General features: G+C 46.4%; 1 protein-coding gene across 2 annotated transcripts in view; it reads right to left on the reverse strand.

Annotated features, from left to right (window-relative positions):
* LOC140428811 (bactericidal permeability-increasing protein-like) overlaps nucleotides 1-17401 on the reverse strand; it is a 56056-nt gene that overhangs the window by 26444 nt on the left and 12211 nt on the right. For both annotated transcript variants that reach the window (XM_072515494.1, XM_072515493.1), the window contains 3 exons: nucleotides 10282-10449; nucleotides 10127-10194; nucleotides 9056-9098 (listed from right to left, as the gene is read on the reverse strand). In XM_072515494.1, coding sequence (XP_072371595.1) covers nucleotides 9056-9098; nucleotides 10127-10194; nucleotides 10282-10449 — 279 coding nt within the window. The remainder of the gene's footprint in view (nucleotides 1-9055; nucleotides 9099-10126; nucleotides 10195-10281; nucleotides 10450-17401) is intronic.

Below are 17401 nucleotides of genomic sequence, written 5' to 3' on the forward strand. Positions count from 1 at the left end.
TTTTCCTATTTGCCAATGACTTTTCGTGACCCCTTCTCGCCCTCCTGACTCCTTGCTTAAGTTCCTTCCTACTTTCCTTATATTCCACGCAGGCTTCGTCTGTTCCCAGCCTTTTAGCCCTGACAAATGCCTCCTTTTTCTTTTTGACGAGGCCTACAATATCACTCGTCATCCAAGGTTCCCGAAAATTGCCGTATTTATCCTTCTTCCTCACAGGAACATGCCGGTCCTGTATTCCTTTCAACTGCCACTTGAAAGCCTCCCACATGTCAGATGTTGATTTGCCCTCAAACATCCGCCCCCAATCTATGTTCTTCAGTTCCCGCCTAATATTGTTATAATTAGCCTTCCCCCAATTTAGCACATTCATCCTCGGACCACTCTTATCCTTGTCCACCAGTACTTTAAAACTTACTGAATTGTGGTCACTGTTACCGAAATGCTCCCCTACTGAAACATCTACCACCTGGCCGGGCTCATTCCCCAATACCAGGTCCAGTACCGCCCCTTCCCTAGTTGGACTGTCTACATATTGTTTTAAGAAGCCCTCCTGTATGCTCCTTACAAACTCCGCCCCGTCTAAGCCCCTGGCACTAAGTGAGTCCCAGTCAATATTGGGGAAGTTGAAGTCTCCCATCACCATAACCCTGTTGTTTTTACTCTTTTCCAAAATCTGTCTACCTATCTGCTCCTCTATCTCCCGCTGGCTGTTGGGAGGCCTGTAGTATACCCCCAACATTGTGACTGCACCCTTCTTATTCCTGATCTCTACCCATATAGCCTCACTGCCCTCTGAGGTGTCCTCTCGCAGTACAGCTGTGATATTCTCCCGAACAAGTAGCGCAACTCCGCCTCCCCTTTTACATCCCCCTCTATCCCGCCTGAAACATCTAAATCCTGGAACGTTTAGCTGCCAATCCTGCCCTTCCCTCAACCAGGTCTCTGTAATGGCAACAACATCATAGTTCCAAGTACTAATCCAAGCTCTAAGTTCATCTGCCTTACCCGTAATATTCCTTGCATTAAAACATATGCACTTCAGGCCACCAGACCCGCTGTGTTCAGCAACTTCTCCCTGTCTGCTCTGCCTCAGAGCCACACTGTCCCTATTCCCTAGTTCTCCCTCAATGCTCTCACCTTCTGACCTATTGCCCCCGTGCCCACCCCCCTGCCATACTAGTTTAAACCCTCCCGTGTGACACTAGCAAACCTTGCGGCCAGGATATTTATGCCTCTCCGGTTTAGATGCAACCCGTCCTTCTTATACAGGTCACACCTGCCCCGGAAGAGCTCCCAGTGGTCCAGATAATGGAAACCCTCCCTCCTACACCAGCTGTTTAGCCACGTGTTTAGCTGCTCTATCTTCCTATTTCTAGCCTCACTGGCACGTGGCACAGGGAGTAATCCCGAGATTACAACCCTCGAGGTCCTGTCTTTTAACTTTCTGCCTAGCTCCCTGAACTCCTGCTGCAGGACCTCATGCCCCTTCCTGCCTCTGTCGTTAGTACCAATATGTACAACGACCTCTGCATGTTTGCCCTCCCCCTTCAGGATGCCCTCTACCCGTTCGGAGACATCCTGGACCCTGGCACCAGGGAGGCAACATACCATCCTGGAGTCTCTTTCACGTCCACAGAAGCGCCTATCTGTGCCCCTGACTATAGAGTCCCCTATTACTATTACTCTTCTGCGCTTTGACCCTCCCTGCTGAACATCAGAGCCAGCCATGGTGCCACTGCTCTGGCTGCTGCTGTTTTCCCCTGATAGGCTATCCCCCCGACAGTATTCAAAGGGGTATATCTCACAGTGTCCAGGCAACATGGTCGATTGGAATGCTAGGCAATGACCCCCACATGTTACATGGCCCGCCTACTCACGGGAACCCACTTGACATGTGTCAAGTGCTCACTTAACCACGGTTGCCGATTCCCGATTAGTGATTGCCTTCAGCCGCGCTGCCAGAGGCCTCAGCAGTCGGTGGGGGCTATGGATGATCGGTGGGGCAGACGGGCAGGGACAGGGGTTGCCCCCGAAATGGGGTTGGGATCCAAGGGTTGGCATAGTGGTGCCATGATTGATTGCCCCCCCCCACACTCCCTTGGTGTCCACCCTTGCTGAGGGGCCCCAAGCACTGGGGTGGCAATCCCAGCATCCCCGGTCTCTTTGCCGTCAGCAAAGATTGCCACTCCCCTCTTCGGCTCCCACAGGAGCCCTTCCGTTAAGTTCACCTTTTTCAAAAGGAGTACTAAACTGTGCCAGTGTGAGCATTTGCTGTGGAGGCCGCTGAATGACAGGAGGCCATTGGATGACCGGTGGCTCTTGTTAATTGTATGGAAATGGGGCTTATGTGGTGATAATTAGTTTCTTGCCATGCTATGGTGGGATACCGAATTCGCTGACAGGAACGGGCCGGTTGTATCGCAAACTGTTTGGCGCCTGGCGCGTGTTGCTCTTTTTAACTGGATACTGATATGACAGTTATTAATGATGATATTGCTTTTCAGAGTCGCCAAGTATCAAACGAGGAGATGGCATCGACAATGAGTGGCACCGAAGGCAACAATGGTAAATATCGCAGGGCAAGAGTTATATCTGGGGGAAAGGCAATTATGATGCGATGAGGCAAGACTTAGGATGCATCAAATGGAGAGGAAAACTACAGGGGATGGGCACAATGGAAATGTGGAGCTTGTTCAAGGAACAGCTACTGCATGTCCTTGATAACTATGTACCTGTCAGGCAGGGTGGAAGTGGTCGAGCAAGGGAACCGTGGTTTACTAAGGCAGTCGAAACACTTGTCAAGAGGAAGAAGGAGGCTTTTGTAAAGATGAGACATGAAGGTTCAGTAAGGGCGCTCGAGAGTTACAAGTTAGCTAGGAAGGACCTAAAGAGAGAGCTAAGAAGAGCTAGGAGGGGACATGAGAAGTCTTTGACAGGTAGGATCAAGGATAACCCTAAAGCTTTCTATAGATATGTCAGGAATAAAAGAATGACTAGGGTAAGAGTAGGGCCAGTCAAGGACAGGAGTGGGAAGTTGTGCTTGGAGTCCGAGGAGATTGGAGAGGTGCTAAATGAATATTTTTCGTCAGTATTCACACAGGAAAAAGACAATGTTGTCGAGGAGAATACTGAGATGCAGGCTACTAGACTAGAAGGGCTTGAGGTTCATAAGGAGGAGGTGTTAACAATTCTGGAAATGGTGTAAATAGATAAGTACCCTGGGCCGGATGGGATTTATCCTAGGATACTCTGGGAAGCTAGGGAGGTGATTGCTGAGCCTTTGGCTTTGATCTTTAAGTCACCTTTGTCAACAGGAATAGTGCCAGAAGACTGGAGGATAGCAAATGTTGTCCCCTTGTTCAAGAAGGGGAGTAGAGGCAACCCCGGTAACTATAGACCAGTGAGCCTTACTTCTGTTGGGGGCAAAATCTTGGAAAGGTTTATCAGAGATAGAGTGTATAATCATCTGGAAAGGAATAATTTGATTAGACATAGTCAACACGGTTTCGTGAAGGGTAGGTCGTGCCTCACAAACCTTATTGAGTTCTTTGAGAAGGTGACCAAACAGGTGGATGAGGGTAAAGCAGTTGATGTGGTGTATATGGATTTCAGTAAAGCGTTTGATAAGGTTCCCCACGGTAGGCTACTGCAGAAAATACGGAAGCATGGGATTCAGGGAGATTTAGCAGTTTGGATCTGATATTGGCTAGCTGTAAGAAGACAAAGGGTGGTGGTTGATGGGAAGTGTTCAGACTGGAGTCCAGTTACTAGTGGTGTACCACAAGGATCTGTTTTGGGGCCACTGCTGTTTGTCATTTTTATAAATGACCTGGAGGAGGGCGTAGAAGGATGGGTGAGTAAATTTGCAGATGACACTAAAATCGGTGGAGTTGTGGACAGTGCGGAAGGATGTTACAAGTTACAGAGGGACATAGATGAGCTGCAGCGCTGGGCTGAGAGGTGGCAAATGGAGTTTAATGCAGAAAAGTGTGAGGTGATTCATTTTGGAAGGAATAACAGGAAGACAGAGTACTGGGCTAATGGTAAGATTCTTGGCAGTGTGGGTGAGCAGAGAGATCTTGGTGTCCATGTACATAGATCCCTGAAAGTTGCCACTCAGGTTGAGAGGGTTGTTAAGAAGGCGTATGGTGTGTTAGCTTTTATTGGTAGAGTGATTGAGTTTCGGAGCCATGAGGTCATGTTGCAGCTGTACAAAACTCTGGTGCGGCCGCATTTGGAGTATTGCGTGCAATTCTGGTCGCCGCATTATAGGAAGGATGTGGAAGCATTGGAAATGGTGCAGAGGAGATTTACCAGAATGTTGCCTGGTATGGAGGGAAGATCTTATGAGGAAAGGCTGAGGTACTTGAGGCTGTTTTCGTTAGAGAGAAGAAGGTTAAGAGGTGACTTAATTGAGGCATACAAGATGATCAGAGGATTGGATAGGGTGGGCAGTGAGAGCCTTTTTCCTCAGGTGGTGATGTCTAGCACGAGGGGACATAGCTTTAAATTGAGGGGAGATAGATATAAGACAGATGTCAGAGGTAGGTTCTTTACTCAGAGAGTAGTAATGGTGTGGAATTCCCTGCCTGCAACAGCAGTGGACTCGCCAACACTAAGGGCATTCAAATGGTCATTGGATAGACATATGGACGATAAGGGAATAGTGTAGATGGGCTTTAGAGTGGTTTCACAGGTCGGCGCAACATCGGGGGCCCAAGGACCTGCACTGTAATGTTCTATGTTCTATGGTCTATGATACCACCACAAGGTTTTACCGGATATCGATCAAAGACCAAACAACCAGTTAGTTAGTTCAAATTCAATGATAGTTTATTTACACACAAGAATTACTTCGACATGCAACATAAAACACTACAAGCTAAATTACACCTAACACTACAACAACCTGTACTTAACCTCAGGCACCCGGCTTTATGCAGAGGAACAGGCCTTTGTTCGGATCTTGCATGGCTGGGTCTGGAGAAGTGACTTAGTATCTGCTGGGCTCATCCATCTGGTGGTGATCGTTGGTCTTGAACTTGTTTTCTGGTCGTGCTGCTACACTTGGTTTTAGGCGTAGGCCGGGTCCAAGAGAGACCGAGCGCCGGGGCCAAGAGAGACTGAACACATGGCAGTGTCTCTCTTTATCCTTCTGGGATTTTGCGCTCTTTTGGGTGGTCCTTAGCTTTGGACCCAATAATTCAGCAGGCTTTGATTACTGCCTTCGATTTTGGCCAATAAAGGGGCGGGTGCCTTGATGGCTGGGCATATCCTGAGTGGTCATTGACCTTGGCTTTTTGGGCTCCCTGAGCAAAGGGAGTGGCGCCGATGAGTCTGATTCTGTATCTGTTACCTGAGTACAGCTTTTTTGTTCTGGGGAAATGAGCCATTAGAAGGCATAGTAGCTGGGGGTTACGATAGCGTCTAGTTATCTGAGTTGCCAATATACATAAGCTCTGTGCGTCTGAGTCCTGGGTTGACCATCTTTCGCATGGCCCTTTGCAGGTGGCCATATTTCTCGGGATCCTTTGTAAGTGGCCATCACAGATGGCTACACACGGTTCTCGTTTTTAGCCTCTCCTGCTATTCACCGGCCACGTTACTCTTGAGCGCGAGTGTAACAAGGCCGGAAGATCGCGCCCAATGTATGCTTTCTCACCAAGAGCAAACCAAATTACGGCCAAGATTCTCCATTGTGAGTCCGCCCCGCTACCGCTGCTAACGGGACCAGAGAATCCCTCTGCCATGAACGGATGGAGAATCCTGCCCTACATCTTTCAATTTGTACATTCTGCCTTTTCCTATGCAGACCAGTGTTCTTCTTGTTTTCTTTAGCTCCCTGGAGCATTGGGCGAATGATGTTAGTGGTGCCTTTAAGAATATTCCAAGAACTCTCCTGGTCTGATATCTCTGGCATGTTCCAAACCAATGCATTATGTTACCTTTCAACTTACCAGAAGCTACTTTTCACTAAATGTCATCACTTGTTCTATCTGCGTGGAGCTACATTATCAATTTTCTACCAGAGAACTCAGCAGATTTTCTTCCTCCTTATCTCAATGTAGGTTGGGTGTTGCACTTTGTTTTTATGACACCAGAATGAATTCCAACTTACTTTCACAGATGATGGGACTACTGGAATCAGTGCTCAAAGATGAGCTGTATGCTGCTGCACCTCTGTGATAACCCTTACGAGGCCCATGGGGATACACCAATCGATCTCCCTGTGGGATTCGTGGAATACGAGCATCCCCTGTTGTGGGCCGAGACCAACCCCCCCCTCCCATCCCCCCTCAGCTGGGGCTCGTTACATTGCTCTGCAAAAAGCGACCCAGACTGGAACTGGCACCTTTGTCGTCCCAACTGAGACCTACTGTGTAATATGGCTTGCAGCACCGAGAAACATCCCCCTAGGCTTGCAGCACCGAGAAACATCCCCCTATCCATCAGCATTTTGCCATTTTGTTTTGGCCTCTGTACGTTTCTCCCTGCCAAGGCAGCACTTAGAGGAATATCCTGCTGACGAGCTTCAGTAGGGTGCCATTTTGTCTGGATGCCCTGATCTCCTGCAACCCCCCTTCAGCCCCCCAGCTTTTCGGGCACCACCCCCATCCCCAACCTTGGGTGGCCCCCAGAAACTTCATACACCCCCGTCTATTTGGTAAGGCCTCCCCTCAAAGCCTGCTCCATGGCAGTGTCAACCTTTCACCTGGGCACCCTGGCACTGCACGGCTGGCAATAAACCTAGTGATTCCAAACAAACCTGTTGGACTTTACCCTGGTGTTGTAAGACTTCTTACTATGTTTGTGTCAATCAGTACTAAATGGTGCCCTGGCGCGGTTTCCCAGGCATGTTCGGTGAGTCCCGGAAGCTGTTAGGCCTATTTAAATATTCAGATCTGGATCTCGTCGAGCGAGGGCAAGATCCAGATCGCACCATGTGGAGTGAGTTGGGGGAGGTGACTCGTAAACGACCAAGTGCCCGGCGTGAAGCTCGATTTGTGATTCACGTGCGATTCACCCGTTGCGCTTGGATCTTGACAAAATTACTGGAAAATGATATGGAAAACATTAGGATGCCATTTGCATTCTTTGCAAACCATTTATAAACTCCGTCTTGTCTCTAGTTAGAACTGCCCACCCAAAGTGGGTGTTCTCCAGGAAATGTGTTCCTCTTATTTTTCCTACCTGTCAGATCTGGCTTGCATTGGTGGTTATATGATACACTTTAGCAACTCACCAAGGCTTCTTAGACTGCAGCTCCCAAACTCATGACTTCTGCTATCTAGAGGACAGGACCAGCAGACATATGGATGTCATGTTCTGTAGACTGGCCAAAGTGAATGGTAATTTATTGTGAAACAACTGCACGATAAAGATAACTAGGATAAATAAAATAATAAGCTACTAACATTAATTAACTATTGTAGAGCTACTGCAAAATACGTCTATCCTCCAGCATGTCCTACTCCCAACTCCCCAACTCCGCAGCTTCACATGGTGGGTTTACACTGCCACCTAGTGGTCAGAGGTCATGCATAACATTCTGTAAAAACTTGCTTTATGCATATCATCACAATGGAAACGTCATCAGTTCCATTATCCCCTTCCAAGTCACACGCCATCTCAACTTGGACAAATATCCCCATTCCTTTATGGTTATTGGGTCAGGTTTCTAGAGCTCTCTACCTAACAGCACAGTGAGAGTACTGTTATTACGCAAGCTGAAGTGATTCGACAAGGGGGTCAAACCACCATCTGCAACTGGAAATGCGCAACAACTGCTGGGAAAGCCAGTGACACCGGTATCCCAAGAATGATTAATGAAAAATAAAAATTAGGATTTAAGTAGAAGAAAACTAGCCCAAATATTTCCATATTATTCTGAATTTGGGACACCGGTACCCTTCATTGACAAATTTCCTTTATCGACATATTCCATTTTGGTGCTCTCTGAAAAGGCAGATACCCTTGAGCTGACCCTCTATGGTGTATTGCTAGCAGCTATTTCTGATTAACGTACTTTCCCATTTATTACTGCTCATTGTTTTCTCTCAATTGGTCATTCATTCAATACAGCACCACACAAGAAAGTCAATGGGCCCTTCTGGCAGCTCATTGAAATAACTGTCCAATTTAGCCCTACACTGCAGCCTTGTCTCCATAACCCTGCTGCAAATGACTCTTTAAGTAGATGCCCGAGTGCTTTTTGAGAGTTATGAAGTTTGATTCCACCACCCTTTCACACAGTTCCATATGTTAACAACTCTCTGAGTGTGAAACAATCGAGGGATTTCTGTTAGGTGGAGAAATTACAGAAGTTGTGATTGTTCTCCTGAGAACAGCAAAGGTTAACGAGAAACCTAATACAGGTATTCAAATCTATGGTGGATTTTGAAAATGCAGGTATGGAGAAATTATTTCCTTTGTGCGACTGTGTTAGTAACCAATTATCATTAATCTACATAATTGACAGAAGAGCCAGCGAGGAAATGAGGTTTCTTTTCACATAGAGAGTTGTTAAAACCTGGGGTTTTGGAAGTTCTTATAGATGTTTATCATCAGTCGGAAGGTAGGAGTTATGTTTGCTATTTTGTATTTCTCTTGGGATCTGCTTCAAACCTAGTAATCTAAGGGGTTCCATAATCATTTGCGTAAACTTTAAAATGCCAGAGTGAAGATTAATTGGACCAAGTATCTGTACAGTAACAGTACACTAACAATGTAAAGGTGACTATAAAAATTAAAGCTTACTTGCGAGTGTATTGGTTAGTCCCGCTGTCTCTATAGTTTAAAAGGTTTGGCTGGGATGGTGGGACTAGTCATGGGTGGGATGGAAGATTCGGCAAACCAGCAAAATGTCCATTGACTTTTGGCAATTTCTGGAAAATCCCAGCCAATAAGTGGGGTTTCCACTTTACGTACAAGTTATGGTGGTGTAGAGGGAGCAGCTCCAAAGAAAGTCTTGACCCACATTTTCCACATTTGACTTAACATTTTAAAAAGTGTTTTGACTTGTTGCAACTGAAAATTAAGTTTGAAAAATACTTACTTGAAAGGAACCGATGTGTGACTTCTTTAGAGATAATTGTACCCTAAATGAGAACAATAGATATCTATTAGTATTATTAGTGTTATCCAAAGTTACATTTGCTATTAATTAGACATCTTACGGTTGGTTTTAAGAGATGGTCGAATAGTTTGAAGTGGAAAGATAGTAAGAGGTATTCTACATCTAACTATATTAGAGATTTGAGTCTAATGTAGACCTATGATAATTATTATTTAAAAAGCTTCATGTCAAAAGTTTCTTCTTTAATTTATTCCTTCATGGCATATGGAAATATTCCCATTTATTGCCCATCATGGTTGCCTTTGAGAAGATGTTTTAGTCGAACTTAGGCAGCTGAAGACAGTCCCCAAAGTTGGAGCAATTAAAATCAGGAATCCAAACTCGGAGGAGTGCATAGACCTCAAAGGCTTGTAGGGTTGGAGGAGGTACAGAGATAGAGAGGGGTGAAATCCTGGAACAAAGGTAAGCGTTTTGAATCAAGGGGTTACAGAACTAGATTCCAGTATGGGGCTGTGAGTTCAGGGGTAAAGGGTGAATGGGACCCGATGTAAGTGAAGTTATGGGAAGCAGAAGTAGTGGAGCTCAAATTTACCTGGAGGTAACAAAGGTATGGATGAGGGTTTTCTGCAGCAGATAAGCTAAGGCAGGATGGAGTCAGGCGATGTTATTGAGGTAGATGATTAATTGGACATGTGATTAGAGCTGATCTTGGGGGTCAAATATAATACCAAGTTTCTGAATGGCCTCGGTTAGCCTCTAACAGTTGTCAGGTTGAGTGATGGAGTTGGTGGCAAGGGACAGGGATCAAAGGGAACGGCTTTGGTTTTCCTAATAGTTAGTTGGAGGGAATTTCTGCTCATCCACCACTGAAAGTTGGACCAACAGTGTAGCAAATTGGAGACAGTGGATGTGTCAATTTTGAGGAAGTTCGAGTTCCCATTTAACAAGTACTTATTCCTGAGTGAGAACAGTTGATCAACACAAGTTAATTAAGTTGAATTCATTAATGATTTCTCTCAATAACTTTATTATAAGATAGTCTAATATTACCTGTCCAACGTTAGTTGCCCAGTAATCTTGTCGCCTTTTATACCGATTGTGGTTGTGATCTGTGCATTCTGTGAATGGAAATAGTCAATTGTCAGATTCCAACACCACCAGCAAAAATAATTTGATTTATAAGTTATGAGAAATCAAAGACTCACCAGTTTAATATTGAAGAGTGGAGCTAATGTAGAATTTGGTAAGATAGCAAAAGCATAGATATCTCCAGATGTTGTGAGGATGATTTTATCAGCCAAAAGAGCCACAGATGGTGCTGAATCAGATACAAGGTGCAGTTTCATCTTCATGATTGGATACATTTTTTTCACCTGGGATGATTGAACAAGTAATTGTACACATTTAATTTCTATGATTTAAACTCATACTCTTATTGTCAGATTTTACGTCATATGAAAGGTCTTTCCAAATTGATCATTTAAAACAGGACTGCTTGGCAATTGGGCCACAAATATGACTGGATTGATAGCCAACCAGTAGGTTTTAAGTTCCACATTAATAATTTCTGCCAGTAAAACATTTATAAAGGGTGTTTGAAATTGGGATGAATTCCAGTGTTAAGTGATGTATATTTTGGGTGCGTGTCAAGGCGACGTGGAAGATCAGAGAATTAAATTTCTGTGCTTTTGCTGATGTATTTCCAAAGCAAAAATCATTTCTGCTCATTTTCCCAGCATCATGCACTTCCCTCCCCAAACACAGAGTTTCCTCATGTTCATTGGTCTGTCTGTAATCCATTCAAGTCCCAAATTACATCTGGGTAGTGGCACAGCTCCGAGTTTCCTGATTTTACACAGAAACATACTCAGGGTCATTTAAACTTGGATTTATGAGGATCACCTGCTGCTAGCAGTAGAGTTATTACAGATGGAGGTATAGAGTTACAGAGCCTGGAGAATTTTATTGTTACTGGGGAGGGCGTGCTTCAGGGTCAGGGGAAACATTTACCTCTTCCCGAAAGCAGTCTTCTCCTCACTTCGGTTGCACGTTTCCTGAGGCCAGTGAAAGCTGACCAGTCAGGTTCAACCTGAAAAACATCTTGGGCGGGATTCTCTCAGCCCAGGCCAGGCCGGTCCCATTGTGTATGCGCAGACCCACGGCGCACATCTGACGCTGGGATCGGCAGCTGGAGCGGCATGGGTCGCTCCAGTGCCCTGCTAGCCCACTGTGGGTGTCAGAATCGCTACTCCTGAGAGCATGTTGACGCCGTCGAGAAAGGCAACGGCGTTTACGACGCCGTCAACACTTAGCCTCAGGATCAGAGAATCCCATCCCTTAAATCAGAGGCTTCTATCCTCATAAAGCCTGAATTTGGCCAACACATCACCTTGGAGTGGATTGGCTTTTGCACTCTTGTTCTGTCTCCTTTAAACATGGGAATGGGTGGCTTAGTATTGGGGTTCAGATTTCTTTTTTAAATTTAGAGTACCCAATTATAATTTTACAATTAAGGGGCAATTTAGCGTGGCCATTCTACCTAACCTGCACCTCTTTGGGTTGTGGGGTTGAAACCCACGCAGATATGGGGAGAATGTGCAAACTCCACATGGTCAGTGACCCGGGGCCGGGATCGAACCCGGGTCCTCAGCGCCGTAGGCAGCAGTGCTAGCCACTGTGCCACCCCCGGGGTCCAGATTTTTTTAAGGTTTAATGTCCCACTTGACCTGAACCCACCAATGGCGGATGCTAATAATATTCAGCCAATTGTCTGTCCCTCCTCCCACTTCCCACAGATTACACAGGCAGAAAGATAATTTGAGGAACTTTACTGAGGAATTGCGCAGAAGAATCATAAAATCCCGACATGCAGAAAAAGGCCAATCGGGTCTGCATCGACCCTCTGAAAGAGCACCTTAACTAGGCCCAATTCCTCGCGCGATCCACGTTACCCCGTAACCCCACCCAATCTTTGGATACTTAGGGGCAATTTGAATGGCCAATCCATCTAACTTGCCCATATTTGGACTGTGGGAGGAAACTGGATCACCCGGTTAAATGCACTTCACCTTGGGGACAAGAGGGCAGCTTTAGCACATACCGGAGTGACACTCCTCTGACCGCACTGCTCTGTTTGTGACTTTGGAGATGATCATCACATTCAGCTTTTATAAACAGTAAATCATTTCAGACAGCCCAGAGGTGATATCTTTACTGGACCAGTTACGTTGCAGTATGAGCATGAATTCATCAGATGCTCTTCGCAGAAGAGCTGGGGAATTGATTGACATTAGCATCACAGAGTAACAGCAGCTTGATAGGGCAGTCCAGTGTTTCGAAGTACAAGGTCATAATCATTGGCACTGACATTGCAACGCTGCCCCTTCAGAATACCTTTCACCTACCTACCAAAACTACAGTTTGGGTCTCCTTACTTAAGAATGAAAGCATTAACTGCAGTTTAGTGAATGCTCACTCGACTGATTCCTAGGATGAAGGGGTTATCTTACGAGGAAAGGTTGGGCCCATATCCATTGGAATTGAGAAGAATGAGGAGTGATATTATTGAAACATATAAGATCCTGAGGGGACCTGACAGGTTGGATACCCAAAGGATGCTTCCACTTGTACATTAGAACTAGAGAACACAGTTTAAAAATAAGGGGTGTCCCATTTAAGTCGGAGATGAGAAGAACTTTTTTTTCACTAAGGATCATTTGTCTGTGAAATTCTCTTCCGCAGAGAACAGTAGAGGTGGGGGTCATTGGATCTTCTTTTGGGGCTGAATTAGGTAGGTTCCTGGTTTACAACGGAGTCAAATGTTATAGGGGCTGACTGGAAAGTAAAGTTGAGGCCACAATCATATCATCCATGATCTTATCAAATGGAGGAGCAGGTCTGAGGAGTCATAGAAGAGGAGTGTTATTACCTATACGTAAGCCACGGGGCTGGGCTGATTATGTTCCCCGTGACTCTAATGAATACGAGCTACCGCGCTGAGGAGACGGAGCTCCCTCACTTTCGGGGAACAAACCTGGGCATACAAACCCTAACCCGGGTGTGGGCCAGTCATGGAAGTCCCTCCGGGAAGTGGTGGTGTAGAGTTTTGTTCTTCATTCAATAAACCTTTGTATCCTTTACGCTCCCATGTGGTCGCTTCCTTGGATCCAACACTGGTGACGAAGATGGTATTGCTTAAAGAGGACCAGGCCTTTCCCCCCATTTTATCGGCTAGGATTCAGCGATGAGCCCTCATTCTGGCGGCATACGAATATGTCCCAGAGCACCGCCCCGGGACACAGATCACATACGCAGATGCCTTGAGTAGGCTCCCGCTCCAGTTGAAGCCACCGATGCCCTCTAGCACCGATGAAGTAGTCTCCGCCATGCACTTCAAAGACACGTTGCCTGTCACAGCAGCCCAGATATGGGCGTGGACCCAGACCGAATCCCCACTATCCTGGGTTCACCACATTGTTTTGATTGGGGCCCAGTATTGTGCACTTCCCTGTGAGCTGAAGGCCTTTACATCCAAGATTGAGGAATTCAGCATCGAAGACAGGTCCTACTATGGGGGACGTGCGTGGTGGTTCCACAAAAGGTGCAAGGCCCCATCATGGCAGACCTCCACAACAGGCACCCCGAGATGTTGAAGATGAAGTTGCTTGCCCGCAGTTATGTGTGGTGGCCAGGCATGGATGTGGAAATTGAGCAGCTCACCCAGCACTGCGGGATATGCCAGGAGCAGCAGACGCACCCATCAGTGGTGGCTCTCCACCCGTGGGAATAGTTGGGTCAACCATGGGTATGACTCCATTCCGACTTTGCAGGGCATTTTCAGGAGTTGATGTTTCTGTTACTCATTGACACCGACTTGAAGTGGCTGGACATCCACCATATGCAGTCGGCGATTTCTAAGGCTCCGGCGAGAATCTTTAGCTGTCATTCAGTATCCATGGAATCCCGGAAATCTTGATTTTGGATAACGGGAGACCTTTCATGAGCATGGAGTTCTGGACATTCAAGCGGATGAATGGGATTCACCACATCTGTATCACCCTGTGTCCAATGGTTTGGCCGAGTGAGCGGTCCAAACATTTAATCGTGGGGTGGGCAAACAGACGACGGGGTCCTCCAACACATTTTGCTGCATTTTTTCTTCAGTTACTGTACCACACCTCACACTACCATTGGCATGGCACCGGCAGAGATACCTATGGGTCAACAACTCCAGACTTGTCTCAGCCTTGTGTTACCGATATAGATGGAAAGATCCGCCATGGACAGAACCGGGTAGAGTAGTACCTTGGTGCAGGTGTGCAACCTCAGTACGTCACACCAGGTGACATAGTTCATGTATGAAACTTTGGCAAGGGGGCAATGTGAGTCCTGCGCACCAACATTTTTGACAGACAGGGCAGGTATAGTTTGGGACATGTTGGGACAAATTTGAGACAGGACATGTTTGCGTATGGGTCAGGAGTCAAACAGACATCTGGACAATCTCCGCAGCCGAAAATCCTTATTCAGTGATGTCTTTTTGGAGGGTCCAGCGCAGCCCTCAAACATGCCATTACACCGCCGCTGTCACTCCCGCCACACCCCGAGGTTTTTGATGGTAAGATGCCCGATGCTGATGACTCAGACTCCGAGATGGAGAAACCGCTGTCAGCTGATGTGGTCCGGGAGAGCACTCATCACAGGTGTTGCCACCGACGCGCTCAATCCAAAAGCATTGGTCCCCTGACCCCACCCCAATGACGCCTGAATGGCAACCTCAAGCTAAAAAGGACAGAGGTCCTTCCCTGCAACCTTTTTCGGCAGACTCATGCTCGGACTTGGGGGAGGGGAGGGGGGGGGTGGGTGGGTAGGTGTATTATAACCTATACAGGAGCTACGGAACCGGGCTGATTAGACTCCCCGTGACTCTCGAGGCAAATAAGCTATCCTGCTGTGGGTGGAACTCCCTCATTTGTGGGGAATAAACCTGCGCATAAAAAGCCTGGCCCGGTTATGGGCCGGCTGCAGGAGTCCCTCCGGGCAGTGGTGGTGTACAGAGTTTTGTTCTACATTCAATAAATCTTTGTATCCTTTATGCACCCATGTGATCGCTTCCTTGGATACAACAAGAGGTTTCCATAGAAATGTTATAAGGGTGAGAGACTGGAAAGTAAAGTTGAGGCCACAATCTGGTCAGCCATGATCTTATCAAATAGAGGAGCAGGCCTGAGGAGCCAAATGACCGTCTCCTCCTAATACATACATTTGTTCATGTGCATGCAGGAGTAGGAAGGGCTTCTATCCCCATGACCAACAGATTGTTTATGACAGCATGGAAGGGAGCCTGCATGGCAGCCCTCGGAATGGTAAACTCTGGCCTGCTACGGGCAGTTTGTTACTGGGAGCACGTTGGAGCTATGCTAATGACGTGCAGCCCCAATCCCTTCATGTGGAGTCAGGACAGGTGCAAGGGCATGAGGAGCATCAAGTTCTATGACTGTAAACCCACTTTGCACCAATGCTACAGGTGTACTGTGAACGTACTCTGAAAAACAGAAATTTAATTTAGAATGTTGTCACGTCAATCTAATTTGTTGAAACTTTTGCAGGTTGGATTTTATTAATTCTATTTGTAATTCTGAGTTTATAAACTTTATGGGCTGGATTCTCCATTCCTGGGACTAAGTGTTGACGCCGGGGCAGGATTTGTGGACTTTCACGACAACAAAACTGGCGCCGAACCTGAAACGATTCAATGACTGTGGAAGGGCTAGCACCAGTCCCACGTGGAACACAATCAATTCCAATTAAAAACGGTACGGGATTTGCTGGGTCCGTGATTGCCATCTATCTATCTATGACACTCGGGAGGCTGACAAGCTGCAGCCGCATATACTCACTTCACTCCCCACACACACCACCCCGGCTAACAAGTTGGCATTGTTGTGCTGGAGTGCACCCATACAGCTGATGGGTCGGCTGGGGCCAGAGGGCAGTTAGGGGAGTGCCCTGGGGGGACATCTGTATGACCCGTGACCCTAAGTTCACAGTGGGCAGTCAGCGGCAAGTTTAGCAAGATGGCTGCCTTGCCGGCTGCGGCAATGGTGTTGTGTGCCTGCCTACCCCGACCCCACCGCCCACTTCCTGGCCACCCCCTGCTACTCCCCCCAGCCCTGGCAGAAGCCCCCCCCCAGCCAGCGGCACAACTGTCAGCAAATTATGACGATGTTGGACACTTTCCGTACCCCCTCTCTCTCCCTCAGCAGCTGTGGCACTGGTTTCATGATTTTTATAAGCACAAGTGAACTGCACGTCGAGAATTTGGCCTATTGGAGGCAGAGAATCGTGGAGGCCCCAGAGAATACCGGGTCAGGCCAGCTAAAGATATTGCAACGGCATTTATTGTATGTGTGTTCTGGAACGCATTGATGCCACTGTCGAGGCGATTGAGAATTGCAATTTGGCGTGAAATTGGTGTCTGCCGTGATTTCGGTGTCGGAACCGATTCTCCGCCTAATTCCGCCATACATGTTTCAAAACTTTATCTCGAGGTAAATTGTAGCAGTAAATTAGCCAGTAGAAATTCTTGGTGTAACTAAATTTAGATTGACGCTGGTGATAACTATTTAGACCAGGAGGGGTCACTATTGTTACATTTATCAAGAAATTCTTTTAAGCCAAAAATCAAATCCTGGACTATGCTGGATTAGCAGTTTATGGCTGAGAAAAATGAAGGCTTGCTTAAAAAAACACTTTTGAGAAAAAGAATGATGCTTTTATTTTGAGTGGATTCATAAGTATTTTGTCAAAAATAATTTATCCTTCAATCTGAACAATTGAACGCCACCTCTTGTTTAATTTGAGTGGATTCATAAGTATTTTGTCAAAAATAATTTATCCTTCAATCTGAACAATTGAACGCCACCTCTTGTTTTCGTGTTTATTCCCTATCTCGCATTTTTAAATTCTTTTTAAAGACCAAAATTGGTAAATCTACAAAAATGTGTCTCCACTGTCAAAATGGATTTATGGTCACATCAGGAGCTGTTTTGTTCATTTCCACATATTTTCTTCTTTCCTCTTCCCTTCCCCCTCTTGATTAAGAAAAGGCTGCAAGGCTACACAATACCCTTTTATACCTCAACCAAGTGGTCATTCTGAACAGGTCAGTTTAGACAATGAATGTAAAATCTTCCACCCCAGCAGAGAGCCAGTGTGAAGCTGGTATAAGGGATGACCCTAGCAAACGAGCACAAAGAATGCTGCACATCATTGAATAATGATGAAGGAGTGAGATATCATCTTGTTCGGTATGGGTAGTCAGGA

Source organism: Scyliorhinus torazame, chromosome 8 (genome assembly GCF_047496885.1).
Source record: "Scyliorhinus torazame isolate Kashiwa2021f chromosome 8, sScyTor2.1, whole genome shotgun sequence".
Taxonomy (NCBI): Eukaryota; Metazoa; Chordata; class Chondrichthyes; order Carcharhiniformes; family Scyliorhinidae; genus Scyliorhinus; species Scyliorhinus torazame.